The following is an 18770-nucleotide window of genomic DNA, read 5'->3' on the forward strand; positions in this document are numbered from 1 at the left end:
ACGTAGCCAAAAGTCCCGCTCTTAAAAAGATTGTATTTCTCATTAAATCATAGTGACTATAATATTGCAATAGGCTGCTCAGCTCTAAACGAAGATATATGGGCAAAGGAACTGTATTTCTCTTTTTTATCTTAGTTCCTATTTTGTTCTTATTTTGTTCCTATCATGTTTCTCATCAGCCTCTCCCATCCTCCTCCTGCTGTCTAACTCTTTGTTCTAAGCTAGCTATTTGATCTTGAAGCCAAGACCAATATTACACAAAACCAGGTCAGCTCATCGATTGATAAAAATTGACCGGAGTCAGAAACAAATATTTCACCGCGACAACCAACTGCCATGCTTATTTGAAGAGTCAGATCTCCAGCTTTTTTTTCATTCTCTTTTTGAAGTAGAACTTCTTCTAGTTTTCACTACTTGTTTAGAAACAACTCACGTTCTTCTCAGAAACGTCCCCAATTAGTGACTTCCCACTTCTACAATGTCCAAGCAATTAAACATTCTTGTTATTGGAAACGGTGGAAGAGAACATGCCATTGTCTGGAGATTGGCCCAGTCTGCCTCCGTCAACAAGATCTATGTTGCTCCAGGTAACGGTGGTACGGCTACAGACTCGGATAAGATTGTGAATGTACCCCACTTGTCCGGCTCGCCAAAGGACTTTGAAGCTTTGCAGAAGTTTGCTGTTGACAATAATATCAACTTAGTGGTTCCAGGCCCAGAACAACCTTTGGTAGACGGTATCACCACAGTTTTCACCAAGGTTGGTATTCCAGTTTTTGGACCTTCTGCTGCTGCTGCTGTCATGGAAGGCTCTAAGGCTCATTCCAAGATCTTCATGGACAAGCACAACATCCCTACTGCCAGGTTCCAAAACTTCAAATCTGTGGAAGAAGCCAAGAAGCACATTGAGACGATTGACTACAAGATCGTCTTGAAGGCCGACGGCATTGCTGCTGGTAAAGGTGTCTTGATCCCAGAGACCAAAGAGGAAGCCTTGAAGGGCTTGAATGAAATCATGGTGGACAAGAACTTCGGCGCTGCTGGCGACGAGATCGTTATCGAGGAGTTCTTGGAAGGTGACGAGTTAAGTATTTTGACCATCACCGATGGTTACACTTTCTTCAACTTGCCAGCTGCTCAAGACCACAAGAGAATTGGCGATGGTGACAAGGGATTGAACACTGGAGGTATGGGTGCCTATGCTCCAGCCCCTATTGCTACACCAGCCATTTTGAAGAAGATTGATGAATTAATCATTAAGCCTACTATTGATGGTATGAGACAAGATGGTACGCCTATGAACGGTGTTTTGTTCACAGGTATCATGTTGTCGCCTTCTAAAGAACCAAAAGTCTTGGAATACAATGTTAGATTTGGTGATCCAGAAACTCAGACTGTATTGCCTTTGTTGACTGAAGACACAGATTTGGCCCAGGTCTTCTTAGCCTGTGCTGAACACAGATTAGATTCTGTCACTATCAAAACTAAACCAGACATGTTCTCCACTACTGTCGTTATGGCTGCTGGTGGTTATCCAGAATCCTACAAGAAGGGAGACGAAATCACTGTTAAGTCCCCATTGCCTGCCAACACTTATGTGTTCCATGCTGGTACTGGCGAAAAGGACGGTAAGGTAGTTACTGCTGGCGGTAGAGTTATTGCTTCTACTGCTATTGCTCCTACTTTGAGAGAATCTGTTGACAGGGCCTATGTAGGTGTAGACCATGTTTCCTTCACCGGCAAGTATAACCGTAAGGACATTGCCCACAGAGCTTTCCGTGATGCCGCTTCTACTTCTCAAGGTATCACCTATGCCGATGCTGGTGTCTCTGTAGACAATGGTAACTTATTGGTAGAACAGATAAAGGCCAAGGTCAAGTCAACTGCTAGAGCTGGTGCCGATTCGGACATCGGTGGCTTTGGTGGGTTGTTCGATTTGAAGAAAGCTGGCTACAACACCGACGACACTTTGTTGGTGGCTGCTACTGATGGTGTAGGCACCAAGTTGAGAATCGCACAAATCATGAACATCCACGATACTGTTGGTATTGACTTGGTGGCCATGAACGTGAATGATTTAGTTGTACAAGGTGCCGAACCTTTGATTTTCTTAGACTACTTTGCTACAGGTAAGTTGGACATTGAAGTTGCCGCCAAATTCGTCAGTGGTGTTGCAGATGGATGCATCCAAGCTGGCTGTGCTTTAGTCGGTGGGGAAACCTCCGAAATGCCCGGTATGTACGATGAAGGTCACTACGACACCAACGGTACTGCTGTTGGTGCTGTAACCAAGAGTAAGATTTTGCCTAAGATTGAAAATATGAAGACTGGAAATGTGTTGATTGGTGTCACTTCCGATGGTATCCACTCCAATGGTTTCTCGTTGGTGCGTCGCATCATTGAAGTTTCCGACTATGAATACACTTCGGTTGCTCCATGGTCTAAAGAAGGCAAGACTATTGGTGAAGAAGTGTTGGTTCCTACTAAGATCTACGTTAAACAGTTTTTGAAGTCCATCAACGAAGGCTTGTTGTTGGGATTGGCTCACATCACGGGTGGTGGTTTGGTGGAAAACGTTCCAAGAGCATTGCCAAAGAATTTACAGGCAAAGATAGATATGAACACTTGGGAAGTTCCAGAAATCTTCAAGTGGTTTGGAAAGCAAGGTAAGGTCCCTTACAACGACATCCTCAAGACCTTCAACATGGGTATTGGTATGGTGTTGATTGTCGAAGAGGACAATGTCGACAAGGTATTGTCAAACTTAAAGGCATCCGGTGAAACAGGTATTGTCATTGGATCCCTTGTTGACAGAAAGGAAGGCGAAGAAGGATGTGTTGTTGACAATGTTGAGGGGTTGTACTAAATTACACTATAAAACAAATAATTAACTACGGTAGCACTAATACAAATCATGAAAGATCAGAAAATGGTAGAAAATGATAAGCAATAGTCAGCTTGAAACTGACTTCCTGACCATGCTCAATTATACTCTGTGTGGGGCTGAATCATTTGTAATCCGCCATTGATACCAAGGGTGTGCAATAATAGTACGTGAGCTTATTAATGAAATTTTGCAATCGATAGAGTTGCCGTTTTGGGACGCGCACTCAGGGCTTTGATTGTAGCACGTGATGTCACATAATCAGAGACTTGCGATTCAAGAGACAGCAGCTGGAATGGATAAAGAGATTCTGATTGGAGTATTTACTTCTGTAGAGTTGGTGGCTTAGGTTCCAACAATTTTGTATGGTTTTGGAAGTCATGAGATCATATTCATTTATGGGAAAAGATTTTGTAGGTAAGAAAGCGGATATGAAACCCACGGAAAAAATCCGCTCCGTTTAGGGTACTCACGTGACTTAATATGGAGGATGCGATTAATAATCAGATGCGATGGTGCAATGGCCAATGTATGAGATACAGGCGGTAGAGTCGATAGGAGCAGAGCTACTTGGATTCTGACAAAGCACGTTCGTATATTTTTCCTATAAAGAGCAAAGCGTAGCACCAGAGAGAAAACGGTTGAAAATCAGGAGGATTCCGATCTGTACATAAACTACGCAATCAATCGCTTATTCTGAAATTGAATTGTTCTCAAAGTTTTTTCAGCTAACAGTTTAGATTGCCCTGCTTCTGACTTCTTTTGGCTCCACACTTTCGCTGAATAAATTGCTACAGGGGTTGTATTGTGTTTGCTAGCACAGTCATATTGCAGTGAGAGTGTATACTCCAATCGTGAATCACTGTTCCAATTTTCGTCGAGTCCCAGTTCTTATCCTTTAGTCTCTAGTCGTTACGGATTTGCGCATCCCAGTGCTCAGTCTCAGTTGGTCCTCGTTATCTTGTAGTTTCTCGTAAACCAGACTCCAGCTTTGTGCAGAGAATTTTTTCATTTTATTTCATTTTATTTCATTCACTTCGGCCCCATCTCCACCTGATCCACCTCATGGGCTTGTTATCTTTGGGAACTCCCCTTGATTGGCACGAGTCCAAGAAACACAACGAACATGTTCGGGAGAACGGAATCACCCAGTTGATCAACATCTTCCGCCAGCATGCCTCACGCTCGAACGACAAGTTCCTCTGGGGGGATGAGGTTGAGTACATGCTTGTAGACATAGACAGCAAGAACAAGACAGCCAGATTGTCCATCGACAAGGACTACATCCTCGACGACTTGAACGACCCTGACAAGTCGTTGCACAAGCTGGTGGATAACAATATTCTGTTCCATCCAGAGTACGGTCGGTTTATGCTTGAAAGTACCCCTGCTTCACCTTATAATGGTACTTGTTTGAAAGACTACGTTTATGTAGAGGAGAATATGATCGTCCGTAGAAAGATCAGCGAGTCTGAGTTGCCTCCCCACATCAAGCCTTTGACACTTACTTCGTTTCCACGTATGGGATGTAACAACTTCACGTCTCCTCCAGCCAAAGCCATTGGCCCTGCTTCGCAGTCGTTGTTTCTCCCCGACGAGATCATTAATCGTCATGTGAGATTCCCCACGTTAACAGCCAACATCAGAAAAAGAAGAGGATCCAAAGTGGCTATCAATTTGCCCATGTACCCTGACGTCAATACGAAGTTGATTGACGACTCCATTCCTAGAGACAGAGACTTGTTTGTCAGCGATAAAGAGCCCTGGCTCGGTGCTGCTAAACCCGGACATGTCTATATGGACTCGATGGGGTTTGGTATGGGCTCCAGCTGTTTGCAGATCACAATGCAAGCCCAGGACATCAGCGAAGCCAGATATCTCTACGACACTTTGGCACCCATTACGCCTATCATGTTGAGTTTGTCAGCTGCTTCCCCTATATTCAAAGGCTATCTCGTCAATCAAGACGTGAGATGGAACGTAATCAGCGGTGCTGTCGACGACAGAACATTTGTAGAACGTGACGTAGAGCCATATAATGGCTACGATCTATTTGGAGGCATGAATGTAGACAAAAGGCAGCACTTACCACTGCCAAAGCAGTCAGTAAACAAGTATGGAGACATCAACAACTTGACTACCAAAGATGGGAAGCCGATCCAGAAGATTCCGAAATCGAGATACGACTCCATTGACAACTACTTAAACGATCAAAACTACTCGACTAACTACTTCAAAGACGAATACAATGATATCTACTCGCCCATCAACGAAAAAGTCTACAAACGTTTGTTGGAACAGAACTCCGACTTGTTTGACGAGTATACAGCAAAGCATTTCGCGCATTTGTTCATCAGAGATCCTTTGGTATTGTTCAGTGAGCGGATAGATCAGGACAACAGTACGGAGAACGACCATTTCGAGAATCTCCAGTCCACAAACTGGCAGACCCTCAGATTCAAGCCTCCAGCATTATATTCTTCTGACACGGATCTCAGCTCAAAGCCCGGTTGGAGAGTTGAATTCCGTCCTATGGAGATCCAGTTGACCGACTTCGAAAATGCAGCATACTCTAACTTCATTTCTTTGCTTTCGAAAGCCATCATCAAGTTCAAACCTAATCTCTACATTCCGATCCTGAAGATCGAAACCAACATGAGATTGGCTCACAATGTTGATTCCGTGCTTAACGAGAAGTTCTGGTTCAAGTCCTTAGACCAATGGAACTTGGATAACAGCGACTTTGTTGGCTATGACCTCTCATGGTTCGACAGATTCTTAAACAAGGGCAATGACGAATTGGGCTACGATGAAGTGTACGTCAATGGCTACTCCATTAACGGTACTAATACTACCGGTGAGTCTGAGGAAGACTTGTTGTTGAACGGTACAATCAATGGTTCCTACGGACACAAGGGTTTCTATAGAGGGAGAAGAAGAACCATTGAGGCCGTCAACGATATCGATGACCATGGAATCGACGAAAGATATTCTATCAATGAGATCATCAATGGGAATGACAAGTTCCCAGGTTTGATCAGATTGGTCGTCAAGGTTATTGCTACAGATTTGCTTCCTGAAGGATCTCACCATTGTGAGAACTCTGACTTGGCTAAGAATTTGACTAGAATTCAGAAATACTTGCAATTGATTTCTCAAAGAGCAAGTGGCAAGGTTCCCACGACAGCCAACTGGTTGAGAAACAGTGTGTTAAGATCTGACTTCTACAAGCGAGACTCGAAGGTAAGCGAAGCTTTGAACTACGTTCTTGTTGAGAAAGCTGCTGCCATCACTGACTTGAGGGACAAGGACTTGTTGATAGACTTGTTGGGAGAGACAACAACCGAATATTTGTTGAACAGCATTTAGAGTCTAGTATTTATTGTATGATTTTCTGGTGGTTCGTTGCTGGTAATACAATGCAATTATTAAGACTCAATTAAGTTTGTAGACTAAGAGACAGTAGATTGTAATAAGAGTTTGAAACAGACATGCAGGCACAATATGAGTTATCGAGAGCCATGTTTTGCATCCATTGAATACAATTCTACGTTAAGTATTGCTAAGCCAGAATCAGGTGATCGAGAGAACCTTTTTCCAAACTAAGCGAAGCAACACTTCCACACTGCGAAAAATGAGTAGTCAAGTGAGCCTGATAGCAAGGCAGACTCAGGTGAAGAGATATAATACAGAAACAGATGTCACATGAGTAAGATACACGAGAAGGGAAATCTATACAAGGCACACAAGCAATGTAAACAAAGCAGACAATGAACTTGCTGAATTTATTCTACTCCGATGTTTGAGTTCTCAACATCTTGGAATGTCCTCTATATTAATCGGGATTGGAGGTTCCAGTTATTCCGACATCAGGCTGTGTTCTTTGTTTTTATCTCTGAAAGAGCAGATATTATAGTCAAGCAAAAAGAATAAGCGTGTTTCGTAAAGTGGATAATTCTATTTTCAGTAACTTTCCAGTTGAAATTTCACACCTAGGCACGATACCATCTATACCACAACACCATATTTAAGAGTGTAGATTTTACAGAAGAGACAGGAATTAAACTATATTCACGACAAACGAATTCAATATCGACTATTTTCGCCTCAATACTGCTATCAGTGCCATTTCATCTACTAATCTGACGGCATCTTAAACTCTGCTCCACAAACAAGGTCACAAAATTTCACCACTTTCACTCGGCGCACGACTCGTCCACAACAGGGCAATTTTCAAGAGCCAACTTACAATCATATATTCACATCTAAGGAATTAGTTGTATCCCGCCATTCTTAGTTGTTTAGGTGTGATTGTCTTTCTCATACTAGTTACCTCAGCAAAATTTCGTTTATATTCGACGAACTCTGTCTGACTTATCTTTTCTTTCGCTTTCCCTCCGCCTGGTCCATCTGTCACCAAAACGCGCTCAATAGTTAAGCAATTGGATATTGTTCAGAATTCTCAGTTAAGTTAATTTTCATTCTCAGCTCATTTCCAACTTTTAATTATCAGTTGTTGTTAATTGCCAACCCATCAAATCATCACAATAACATTTCCACCTCATTTACATTACATTCACTATGGGGTTGATGGATAACTTCAAGGCTTTCGTGCATCTGATCACCACAGATGACCACTACGCTACATACGACTCTCCTTACAAACATACCGGCAGTGCCAATGGTAGCAATGTCGAAGGAGGCTCAGGAGCTAATGGATCGTCGTCCAGACTTTCCGAACTCAACCGTCTCAATGCGTACCAAAACTCTTCGAGTCATTCTCTTGTAGACGGCAGTCGCAACAGCTCAACTTCCAATGTAGGCTACAGACCTGGTCAAAAGTCGTCTGGAACTGTTACTGAGTACCCTTTGCAAACTTTGAACCAGAGCGGACAACCTCCTCTACCAACCATTGACTCGCTTTGGGACAGAATCGAAAGTTGGATCGACGATGAGTACCCCGAGTTGGAAGACTACTTGAACGATGGAGTCACCACTGCCGACTTGAACGAGTTTGAAAACGACTTGGGCTGTGGTTCGCTTCCTGTAGAATTCAGACAATTCTATAAGAGACACGATGGCCAATTTCGTGGAGGTAAGCCAACCGGTTTGATCATGGGCCTAGCTCTTTTGGACTTAGAGGGAATTGCTGAAGAGTATGCTGTCTGGTCCAAAGTAGCCCAAAGGTTGGAAGGTCAACAGTACATTGTTCAACAGCAACAACAACAGCAGCAAAAAGAAACTTCCTCCAGTGCTGCCACCGCTACTCAAAGACCTTTAAGCAATACATTCATAGCTAACCAGAGATCTATTCCACCTAACTCGGTGCAGCCATATTATTACCACAAGGGCTGGGTTCCTATCTTGAAGGACCACATTGGTAACCAGATAGCATTGGATTTGGCACCAGGTCCTCAGGGTATATGGGGACAAGTCATAATATTCGGAAGAGATTACGACACCAAGTTGGTTGTAGCTTCGAGTTTCCAAGAATTTATTTTCAACTTCGTCAATGATTTAGAAGCAGGAAATTACGAAATTGACTCCGCTCAACTTCATGAAGATTTGGGATACCTCTCGAACTCCAGAAACGACGACTACATGATTGGCGATGAAGACGAAGACCAAGGTGAATTGACTTTTTACGATCAGGGTGGAAAGGAGTTCGGCAAGGGTGCCCTCAAAGGAGTTTCTAGTTACGTTGAAGTTATCAAGAGAAGATCGTTGAAGAAATATGGTTTGACAGAAAACTTCTCGACTACTTTCACTCCTGTAAGGGTTCCAGTTAAGAAACCTGCGGCTCCATCTGCCACTGAAAGCGGCTCCAACACTCCCTTGAGAGCTCAAAGTCCTTCCTTGGGGCAGTCGAGCACTGCTGCTAAAAGTTCTGGATCCAGTCCGTTGATCAATGTAGAATCCGCCAACAAGAGTGTAACTTTACAAAGAGAAACCATTATCGACGACAAGCTCGAAACTGAGACAGAAAACAAAATCGAAGACAAGATAATAAAAGAAGAACCAGAAATAGCCTCCAAAACAGAGGAATCGGATGATGCTCTTGTAACTGCGGAAGAATCTGAGCAGCCAGAAGATCAGCCTTTGATCGAAGGATCTGAAGGAATTGAAGAAGGCTTGAAGGACGTTGCTTTATAGATTTTTGTCGTTTACTTTGTATTTTCCTCACTTATACCAGTGAATTCAGTCCGGGTTATTCAAATTATCACCTATCCTATCGTATATATATAAATCCATATTAGTCATTTGAAGCAGTGTAGAAATACTACAGAAGAATTTAAGATATTGCGAATATGTCGCGCTTCCGTCTTAAAAAAGATGTCTCGTACTTGTTAATTACTTATAGAATCGTTTAATAATCTATCAGGAACATAACTGTAGAAGAACTAATTCTAATTTTAATAGTATTCAAGAGTACAGTATGGATTCTTCTGGCTACTTTGATCAAAGTGTCAACAACAGTCTCGGAAATATTATCACTCCAGGAAATAACCCAGGATCAAGACTGTTCCGCAGAGAATCCTCCAACATTAATAATAATAATAACAACACTACTCATAATGAAAGTAACTTATCGTCCATGAACGCATTAGCCAGTTCCCTGTATCAACTGCATCATGAATTGCAATTGCAAGATGAAATTTCTCAGGAGGAGTTGATCGACTCAATAACATCCGGCCTAACAGCTGACAATGTCCAGTACCTGGAAGATATATCCAGTGGCCAAAACACCACGGTAGATGTGGAGCAAGAAACCATGGGTTCTGGAGCTGCTTCTGGGCTAAATCAATCTGACCAGCCGAGTTTGGAACAAATACAACGAGTATATTATTCTAAAGGATTGGAAGAATTAGAAAGTCTCCAATTGTTGGATTTATCACCACTAGCTAATTGGAAGTTATCTTCCTACAAACAAGGATATGGACTCCCTCAGCTTAGAGATGACTCTCCTGACACATACTGGCAGTCAGATGGAAGCAACGGTAGTAATCAGAACAACAGTGCTATTATGAATAACGAGTTATGTAATCCACATTCTATAACCATTCAGTTTTCCAAAAAAGTATCTTTGGAAAGGATCTCCATTTTCACCAATTACAGTCTTGATGAAAGTTATACACCTTCTAAAATCAAGATCCTTGCTGGATCTTCTGATGGCTGGGATTTAAACGAAGTTTGTACTGTTAACTTTAGTAAGCCGATCGGATGGTCGCATATCATCTTCAACGGGATCAGGAGTGATGGAGTACTCAAATGTTTTGTGGTAAAATTGATCGTACTTGCCAATCATCAAGACGGCAAAGATTCTCATATTCGAGCCATTAGATGTTTTGGAAAGAAATCGTCCAACTCCAATAGATTCACTCTGGAGAGATCTCCTCCACAATCTGAAAACATCCATAGTTTTTCAAGTCACCAGAGCGAATTCCTTAAAGACTTAAGTTTACAAAGTGGATTAACTACGGCATCGGGAATTCTGTTGAATAACAGATCGGTTCGCAACATCAGTGACAGGTTGACATTCGCCTACAGCGAAGAAGAAAACGATGAAAACGAGAAGATGAATTCAGAAGAAGACAACGGGACGGCTCGGATCTTACATAATGTGGCCGATGTCATCGGGTTTAATTCTGGATATCAGAGTTTGGAGCTTAAGACATTCTCGTCGATTCGTTAAATATGATCGTTTATTTTTTCTAATTTCTATTTTACTTGCTAGTGCGATGCAAATTAGTTGGCATTAATCTTCAAGGAGAAATCAACAATGCCAGTACCCTGGTGGATAGAAGATGTGGAGTAGATGTCGATATCATTACACAAGAAGCTGCTCAAGTTATGTAAGGTCAAACCACCAGAGCATTCCAATAAGTATGACTTCTGGGAGTCCTTATAGTAGCTCTTCAAGTTATGTGCAACCTTTTGCAATTCAGCACCAGAAAAATTATCTAACATGATAACGTCTGCTCCAGCATCAATTGCTTCACGAGCATCATCTTCAGTGCTAACTTCTACTTCGACCTTGACTGCGAAACCACATACGGATCTAGCACTCTTAACAGCCTTCGTAATACTTCCTGTGGAAGTGATGTGGTTATCCTTTAACATGACCATAGAACTCAAGTCGTACCTATGAGTGTCTACACCCCCAACAAGCATAGAATATTTCTCAAGATGTCTCAAGCCAGGAGTTGTTTTTCTTGTTCCGGCAATTAAACCAGTGTAGCCACTTTCATCTGCCAATTTCTTGGTGATGTAAGATTGGGTAGCAATGCCCGAAGCTCTGGCAAGTAGATTCAAAGCTGTTCTTTCGGCCAATAAGATCTTATTGGCTGGACCCTTAACAGTAGCAACAACGATCTTACCACCTTCAGCTTTCAAGTCATCATTGTTGATATACTGACCCTCCTTGTAGTGCCAAATAACCTCTAATTCAGTTTGCTTGAAAACTTCGGCAGCAAAAGGAACCCCACAGATCAAACCCGCTTGCTTCATATACAACGAAGCAGTTTCCACCTTGTCTCCAACAACAAATGCTCCAAAATCAAAGGAAGGCACATCTTCAGTTAAATAGTCGGTGATTTGTTGTTTCCATCTGCCATTGACAGGTAACAAGTTAGCGTAAGCAGAAGCCATTGTGGTTATGTTGCAATATTGTGACAATGGTTGGTGAAAATAATGAAAATTAGTCAGATTTAAAATGGCATGCTTTACGGCGCGACATCCGGAGAAAGTCGTGATTCTCATGTTGGGGAGACATAATTTTGCGACTAATATCAATAATGCAAAACGCGTGTCTACTTAAATCAGAAAAGACCAATGATCTTTAAGGAGTAGTAGAATAAAGATTGTTATATGGTGAATGAAACGACGCAGTAACGAGACAGACTCTGTAGGAGTTGAAACTTGTTCCTTATCTGAAGTAGAAAGAAATTCGAAAAGATATGCAAAGAAGTTTCAGTCTACATTGAATTTTCCAAATCGAAATAACTTGGTTTCCAAGTCTACAACTTGCCCAGAGTGTCATATGACTTATTATGAGTACATTTCAAAGGAAAAGGAGCTTCACATGAGGTACCACGCTCGCTACAATTCGGGTATACCGTGGCCTCCATCACTTTCTACCAAGGTAGTGCGTGAGTTCATGTTGCATAGAGTACTAGAACCGAAGCAGAAGGGCTTTAAAAGAGTCAAGTCTTCTACTGTTTCAATAAAAGCTGAAGTTGTTTCAGTTGATAAGAATAGTAAGAGGCAGATCCAGAAGGCCCAAACTATTTTAGATATGGTGAATCGTGAACTCAACGCTCCTTCTGATTCAGGAAGTTGGAAGAAGGTTGAATGTGAGTCAAGTAAAGCATTTGTTATAGTCATCAATGGCTATGCAATTGCGATATGTAATACGGACCCAATAACTAATGTAGATAGACAGGCAAGGTGGATGGTTCATCGTTTACAAACGGTAGTACCGAATCAAGTTGTAAAGACAGCCAAGGTAGGAATCTCCAGAATTTGGGTTGCACCCAGTTGGAGACGTAACCACTTAGCCCAAATACTTCTTGAAGTTGTGCTCACAAATTCCATATTCGGAACAACTCTTAATAGGAATGAAGTTGCCTTCAGTCAACCAAGTCATAGTGGTGGATTACTTGCGAAGAAGTTCAATGGTGTAACTCATAAGAGTGGCGAACTACTAATTCCCGTGTATCTCGAATGATGTCTTTTGTCGCTACCATTTAGCCTTTATCATTTTTCACTACTGATTACATTTTATCATAATGTCATTTGCATACGAATTGTATATTATATTTATAGATCCAATGAATTCACGAAGCAAAAACAGTTTGGCCACCGGCAACATTGACGATGTCTTCGACATAACTATATATAGCAGCTGTCAAGCCTCCACTCACCAAAACTTTAAGCCCACGAGGTAGAGCACCTTTAAATAAGGATCGAGGTCCTTGTTCTACGAACAAACGGTATGCTGTGGACAACGAGTCCTTGTAGATAGCTTTTCCGTTTTTGGATTGAATATGAGACTTGATCACATCCAATGGTTGAGTAAATCCAATCACTGCAATCGAAGAAAGGACATGGAGTCCTATCAGTTGAATGGCTGTGTGTTTGTGACCAAACCAACTTTGTTCGGAGTTGTGAGGATCAATTAGTTGTCTAGTAGCATTATAGGTCGAGAGCCATACCCACGAAATAGCCATTTGTCTAGTGAATGTTATGAATGTCCCAGCAGTGAAAGCTCCCACTCCTTTCATTTGATACATTTCCTTTATAGTACCCAAATAAGTCAACGTCGGGTTCTTGTTGTACTTGGAGATCAAGGCATCTAGCTTATTGTGAGATGCAGAATGAGAAAACTTGGAATGGTGTTTGCCATTGTATTGTGCCAACAACTCTGAAGAGAAATAAGCATGTGGCGAGATATACTGTTTAGTAAAGAGATTCCCGGGCGATAGTCTTCGTTGATGGTGATGTTTGATTCCTCCAGAAACACCCGAAGTAGAACTGCCACCAGTGATGTCAAAGGGTATCTTCGCTTTTTCCAGCCTTGTGATTTCGTTCTGTAACGTTTGGTTTTGAATCATAACAATCTTAATGTTTTCAAAAGGTATCAACCAAAGCGTTTCTATGAAAGCGCTCATGGCTCCAGCTATGACTATTCTAGGAGGACTAGTTTTGGTTTTACTGTTACCTTGTGAATCGTAAGTGTCTATAGCCATGAACTTCAGCAGCCAATTATACGAGATCAACCTGGTGGCATTCTTGATTACCAGGCCTATCACCAATGCACTACATCCACGGTACAATTGAGCAATACTACCGGGATAGTTACCTGGTATATTCCATTTGTTCATATATGCATGGTTGTTCAACTGCTGCTGGGTCTTGATGAAGTCAAGAGGATAAGTCAAAGTTCCCGATACTGCAGCAGCCGTACATCCAGAAATAAGCGCCGTTAGAAGACTATCACCTGACTGAGGTGAAGTAGTCGCCATTGTTTTGGTTGTTTGCAGAGTTTATGTCCATTAAGAGTTATTGCAATTCGCAGAATGTCAATTGATATTGTTTGATCGAGATCCGACCAAATTGATGCGTGGACTTCCGGATGTTATATAGGGAAGGGTGGATGTCTTTAGAGTGGAACGTACTGATGGGTATTGATATCGAAGAGAGCATTGGAACTGGTTATAGTATTGGTTCTCTTATACTCATCATAAATCCATGTTCAGCATTTCTGTTTAGCATTAGTTGTGTAACAATAAGGGAGCTCTAATATAGAACATTATATGGACCTACAATTTTTCAGTTCTACATATAACCCCCGGAATTATTTTCCGGTTTAATAACAATGAAATCAACTATACAAACACTGATTTATCTACATCTCCATCTCTCCAACCAAACACCAGACGTATTTTCAAGTCTTTGCTTGAGATCTATTTCTATAATGTCTGATATGAGAAGTGTCACAGAACCTTCGACACCTCGACATCGAATCTCTGTAGTTGATACACTGGGATCAAATCATTCACTACCTCCGATAAATAAGGCAGACCTTCTATCTTCAACTATTCCTTACAGAAGTTTGGATCCACCCTTATTCAATCTTAGAAATATACATTTGCCACCAAATGAACTCACCGAAGCAACAGCTAAACTTTCACTGCAAATTCAAGAACAAGGTAGTCGACCACGTTCGAGACCAAGATCTAGACCCTCTACTCCTGGAAGAAGAATATCAGGATCACACTCGCGTATCTTATCGCAAAATTTCAATGACAGAAGAACCAGTGATTTACTAGCCAGAAGAAGACGCTCGTCAATGATTCGAACTAATACTGGAGCTGTGGTTTATGGTCCTCATTATGTTGGCCCGATAACGATTGACTACTTGAGATTTATTTGTAGAGTCACAGTGCGACAAATCGAGAGAGACAAGATACGAAAAGAAAGTTTTCAAATGCATAAACCGAATAGTGAAATCGAGATAGCACTGTTGCAAACAAATCTCGATCTGAATGGAGATCAATTGAATGAACCAAAGTCAGAAAGGGACCTTAGTCCAGAGACACCACAACCAAGAAACATAGACTTTTCACCACCACGTCCTAATATTCCTAATGAATTTGACCAATCTCTTCCAATTCCCAACGATATCGAGGGAATACTTAAATCTCCTATTGGATATAATAATGAGCAACAGGCATCTCCTCCATCACGAGATCCTACGCGTACGAATGAACTTGAAGATCTGACGTACGAGAACAAAGAAAATGTTCCAAATTTCCTAGTTGAGGAAAAAGAAGAGCCTAGAAGTAAGCCTTTGTCCTACTTGGAGAAAATCTTACTTGCAAACAAAAAGAAAAGACAATCAAGGGAAGAAAGCAGACAAAGTTCAACAAGATTTTCATTGTCAAAAAGTTTAGGAGAGGAGACTCCACAGAGTCCGGAACTATTTGTAGCAGAAGACTACGATGAAGATCAACATGAGCCACGTATTACTAAAGACTCTGAAATAAAGGGTGATAATTTCATTGTTGAATCAGAGCAAATGAACGCTCTTCCTGAAGAAGTAGATCAAGACGAACCTCAAGAAAACTTTAATATGTACGATCCTGATGAAAGATTCGAAGATTTTGAAATACGTAATGTTCTCAAAGAGACAACTGAATCACTTTCAAGCCAAATGGACCGTTCCACAATACTTGGAGTTGCTCAGCTTACTCCAGTAAGAGATATGAGTTATCTTGGCCCTTCATTTTCGTCTGGAAGTCAGATAGTTACACCCCAGCAAGTTAGAGTCATTGATTTTGCTAGCGGCGAATCCCCCTCTGGGATTATTCAGGATCATTTCACATTGGACAATGATGAACAATTTACAGATATTTTTGATGTTCCCCAAGAAATTGAAAAAGAAAATATAAAAGAGGGAACTGCTACATCTAAGCAGTTCGATGAAGGATTGCCTGACCTAGCGATGAAGAAATCGAAAGCTAGTAGCAAGAACGTATCGAAACGTTCAATTCCAATCAGTACAATTAAGAGTTTAGTGAAGACCATTCAAGTTCATGATTCTAGTTCATTTGATGATACAACCACTCCTAGTAAGAAAGTGAAATTATCATACATCAGCCAAGATATTTTCAATCTAATCCAAGAGAAATCTGATATATTCTTGACATCCATGTTAGAAGATTTAGACGCCTATTCTCGACATAGAGCCAATGGTAAAATTTCTCTGATCAACTTGAGTGATGTAATACTATATCTCAAACGTACTAATTTTACTGGATTAGGTCCCAATAAGAAGATGGAAATCGACAAAATATCTCAAATTGCACAAAAATTTCTTCCACTAGAAAACCTAATTGCGTTGGATAATAACTTGAGTAAACTTGATCGAAGAAGTCATGCATCGATTGTAGAGAATTACAATGAAGAACTTGTGCAGAATTTGAACGAGAGCGGCAATGATGGCAATGAAAGCGAAGAGGATGTGGCGTACATGCTGGATTCGGATATACTGTCACAGAATTATGATGATACTTACTTACCATGATGTAATATATATAAGTGTATTAATGATAAATGTATAAATAATATTTAATATCTAAACACATTTAGCCTATTTACAGTCGAATTTTTTGTCTCATAGTTAATTTGCAAGCTCTTAATTCTCTAAATTCTGCCTTTGGATGGCTAGCTGTGCTTGATTTCCCTTCACCAATTTGAACAATTCAAATATAGCTGCGGGTGTAACTCCTTGAATTCTTCTTGCTTGTCCAATAGTCTTGGGTTGAATTGTGTTTAACAATACACATACTTCGTGCGAAATCTTTAATTTACCTTCATAGTTGTAATTGTAATTGACAGGGAGTAGTAAGTTTTCGTCCGCTGCATATGCGGTTAAATGAGCCTTCTCTTTTGGCATCCAAGGGGTATAATCACTTTCGACATCTATTCTATTCATAAGTCTTGCCGAAAGATTCTCGTAGTACGGTGGAACAATACCATCTCTAGTGAACTTAGACATATGAGGAAGAAGATCAGCAATCAGCATACCTTTGTATGAAAGAAGCTTCCATCCGTCTACGAGAGTATTTCTGTTGACATCCAGGGAAAGTCCCTTCAAAGCAGGAGCCCAAATAGCCCCAGAAAGAGAGAGAGAAGTCAAATGGTCCTTTATGGAATGGAATTGTACCATTTCTTTCATATAATGATGATATCTTTCTTCAGATACTACACCAGCATTATATCCTTTTTCTGTTAATCTTCTATCAGCGTTGTCAGATCTGATAGAAATCCTGAATTCGGACCTCGAAGTGAACATACGATACGGCTCTTCAATTCCTTTGGTTATTAAATCGTCAACTAAAACACCCAAGTAACCATCTGCCCTAGTAAGTTCTAGTGGTTCAGCTCCTTTGTAAGCCAAACCTGCATTAATCCCTGCCAAACATCCCTGTGATGCTGCTTCTTCATAACCAGTAGTTCCATTGATTTGACCAGCTAAATAAAGACCATCTACAAGTTTTGATTCCAAGGTCATTTTCAATTCTCTAGGATCCACATAATCATACTCCACGCCGTATCCTGGTTGAATCATTTTTACATTATTACAACCAGGCATCATCCTCACAAGTTGCTCTTGGATATCTGCTGGCATTGTACATGAAATTCCATTAGGATAAACAAGATCGGTATCTAGCCCTTCCGGTTCCAACCATACCATGTGTGACTGCTTCTGTGGGAATTTTATAATCTTAGATTCAATGGAAGGACAATAGCGTGGCCCTTTAACAGTTTCTTTGATATGAATAGATTTGTCCAAATTTTCTGATATGAGTTTGTGAAACTCAGGAGTTGTACTAGTTTGGTAACAGTTGACAAGTTGTTCTTGCAATTGAACTTTGTCATTCATATATGAAATTGGCTGTGGTGGATAGTCCGATGGTTGAACGTTTAAATTGGAGTAGTCTATTGTCTTAGATGATAATCGTGCTGGTGTACCAGTTTTCAATCTTCCCAATTTGAATCCAGCAGTTCTAAATGTCTCTGATAATCCAAATGTAGCATCCTCACCGATTCTTCCAGAAGGATATGCGGTGAGTCCAATATGGATTTCACCGCCCAAAAATGTACCTGTAGTCACAACTACTTTTGAACAACCAACAATAGATCCATCTCCAAGTACAAGACCCTTTACCGATCCAAACTCTCTGCCTTCTGCATCTGTAGATTGATCTCTAGTAGGCTCAATAATTATGTCCTCTACCAGTGCCTCAAGAACCAGTAAATTGGGATAGTTTAAGATTTCTTTCTGCATCTCTTCCAAGTATATCTTTCTGTCTATTTGAGCTCTTGGTCCGTGAACAGCTGCCCCTTTCGAAGCATTTAGGATTTTAAAATGAATCCCAGCTTTGTCTGTGATTCTCGCAGCTACACCATCTAAAGCATCCACTTCTCTTAGCAAAGTACCCTTTCCTACACCTCCCATAGACGGATTACAAGAAGCTGTTCCTATTTTGTCAACATTTGGAGTTATTAACGTTGTTGGAGTTCCCGAACGGGCAGATCCAGTTGCAGCTTCACACCCAGCATGTCCTCCGCCAATAACAACAACTGGGAAGAAAGGACTTTCTTCTATTTTCAGACGCAAATCTGCATTTATAAGTATGTTACGACGTTGCTGGAAAGATGGGACACATCTATTGGATTGTAATCTTGTAAGTCGAAGCATTGATTCTCTCCTAGTAGAAATTCAAGATTGCTCCAGATTGAAAAATATCATTTCGCATGAAGCATCTCATTTAGAAAATATATTTTTTCAAGTACACCAGATGAGTTACAATTCATA

The 18770-nt window shown here is 40.9% G+C and overlaps 9 protein-coding genes across 9 annotated transcripts; 6 read left to right on the forward strand and 3 right to left on the reverse strand. All coding sequences in view use genetic code 12, as the record gives it.

Annotated features, from left to right (window-relative positions):
• The first annotated feature begins 379 nt into the window (after nt 1-379).
• Nucleotides 380-2924, forward strand: PICST_78660 (predicted protein). Its single transcript, XM_001385339.1, has one exon. The coding sequence runs from the start codon at nt 479-481 to the stop codon at nt 2864-2866; it is 2388 nt and encodes a 795-aa protein (XP_001385376.1). The 5' UTR covers nt 380-478; the 3' UTR covers nt 2867-2924.
• A 1025-nt stretch (nt 2925-3949) lies between these two features.
• GSH1 (Glutamate--cysteine ligase) lies at nt 3950-6253 on the forward strand (the record flags this gene model as incomplete). Its single annotated transcript, XM_001385340.1, has 2 exons — nt 3950-5726; nt 5814-6253. 2 exons carry the CDS (start codon nt 3950-3952, stop codon nt 6251-6253), a joined length of 2217 nt encoding a protein of 738 aa, XP_001385377.2.
• A 1168-nt stretch (nt 6254-7421) lies between these two features.
• SMI1 (Protein involved in (1,3)-beta-glucan synthesis) lies at nt 7422-9146 on the forward strand. The gene has a single exon (XM_001385341.1). The coding sequence runs from the start codon at nt 7466-7468 to the stop codon at nt 9035-9037; it is 1572 nt and encodes a 523-aa protein (XP_001385378.2). The 5' UTR covers nt 7422-7465; the 3' UTR covers nt 9038-9146.
• A 618-nt stretch (nt 9147-9764) lies between these two features.
• PICST_22479 (predicted protein) lies at nt 9765-10232 on the forward strand (the record flags this gene model as incomplete). The annotated part of the gene is made up of 1 exon (XM_001385342.1): nt 9765-10232. A coding segment is annotated over one exon (468 nt), but the record flags the coding sequence as incomplete, so codon positions are not given.
• Nucleotides 10233-10630: 398 nt separating this feature from the next.
• BNA6 (Nicotinate-nucleotide pyrophosphorylase [carboxylating] (Quinolinate phosphoribosyltransferase [decarboxylating]) (QAPRTase)) lies at nt 10631-11533 on the reverse strand (the record flags this gene model as incomplete). Its single annotated transcript, XM_001385694.1, has 1 exon — nt 10631-11533. One exon carries the CDS (start codon nt 11531-11533, stop codon nt 10631-10633), a length of 903 nt encoding a protein of 300 aa, XP_001385731.1.
• A 313-nt stretch (nt 11534-11846) lies between these two features.
• On the forward strand, nt 11847-12611 carry ECO1 (N-acetyltransferase ECO1 (Establishment of cohesion protein 1); the record flags this gene model as incomplete). Its single annotated transcript, XM_001385343.1, has 1 exon — nt 11847-12611. A coding segment is annotated over one exon (765 nt), but the record flags the coding sequence as incomplete, so codon positions are not given.
• A 109-nt stretch (nt 12612-12720) lies between these two features.
• Nucleotides 12721-13908, reverse strand: YFL5 (Mitochondrial tricarboxylate/dicarboxylate carrier protein; the record flags this gene model as incomplete). Its single annotated transcript, XM_001385695.1, has 2 exons — nt 12721-13394; nt 13419-13908. The coding sequence occupies 2 exons, from the start codon at nt 13906-13908 to the stop codon at nt 12721-12723; spliced, it is 1164 nt and encodes a 387-aa protein (XP_001385732.2).
• A 452-nt stretch (nt 13909-14360) lies between these two features.
• PICST_32611 (hypothetical protein) lies at nt 14361-16472 on the forward strand (the record flags this gene model as incomplete). Its single annotated transcript, XM_001385344.1, has 1 exon — nt 14361-16472. One exon carries the CDS (start codon nt 14361-14363, stop codon nt 16470-16472), a length of 2112 nt encoding a protein of 703 aa, XP_001385381.2.
• A 111-nt stretch (nt 16473-16583) lies between these two features.
• On the reverse strand, nt 16584-18653 carry MTO1 (Mitochondrial Translation Optimization; the record flags this gene model as incomplete). The annotated part of the gene is made up of 1 exon (XM_001385696.1): nt 16584-18653. One exon carries the CDS (start codon nt 18651-18653, stop codon nt 16584-16586), a length of 2070 nt encoding a protein of 689 aa, XP_001385733.2.
• Nucleotides 18654-18770: the final 117 nt, after the last annotated feature.

Source organism: Scheffersomyces stipitis, chromosome 6 (assembly GCF_000209165.1).
Source record: "Scheffersomyces stipitis CBS 6054 chromosome 6, complete sequence".
NCBI lineage: Eukaryota > Fungi > Ascomycota > Pichiomycetes > Serinales > Debaryomycetaceae > Scheffersomyces > Scheffersomyces stipitis.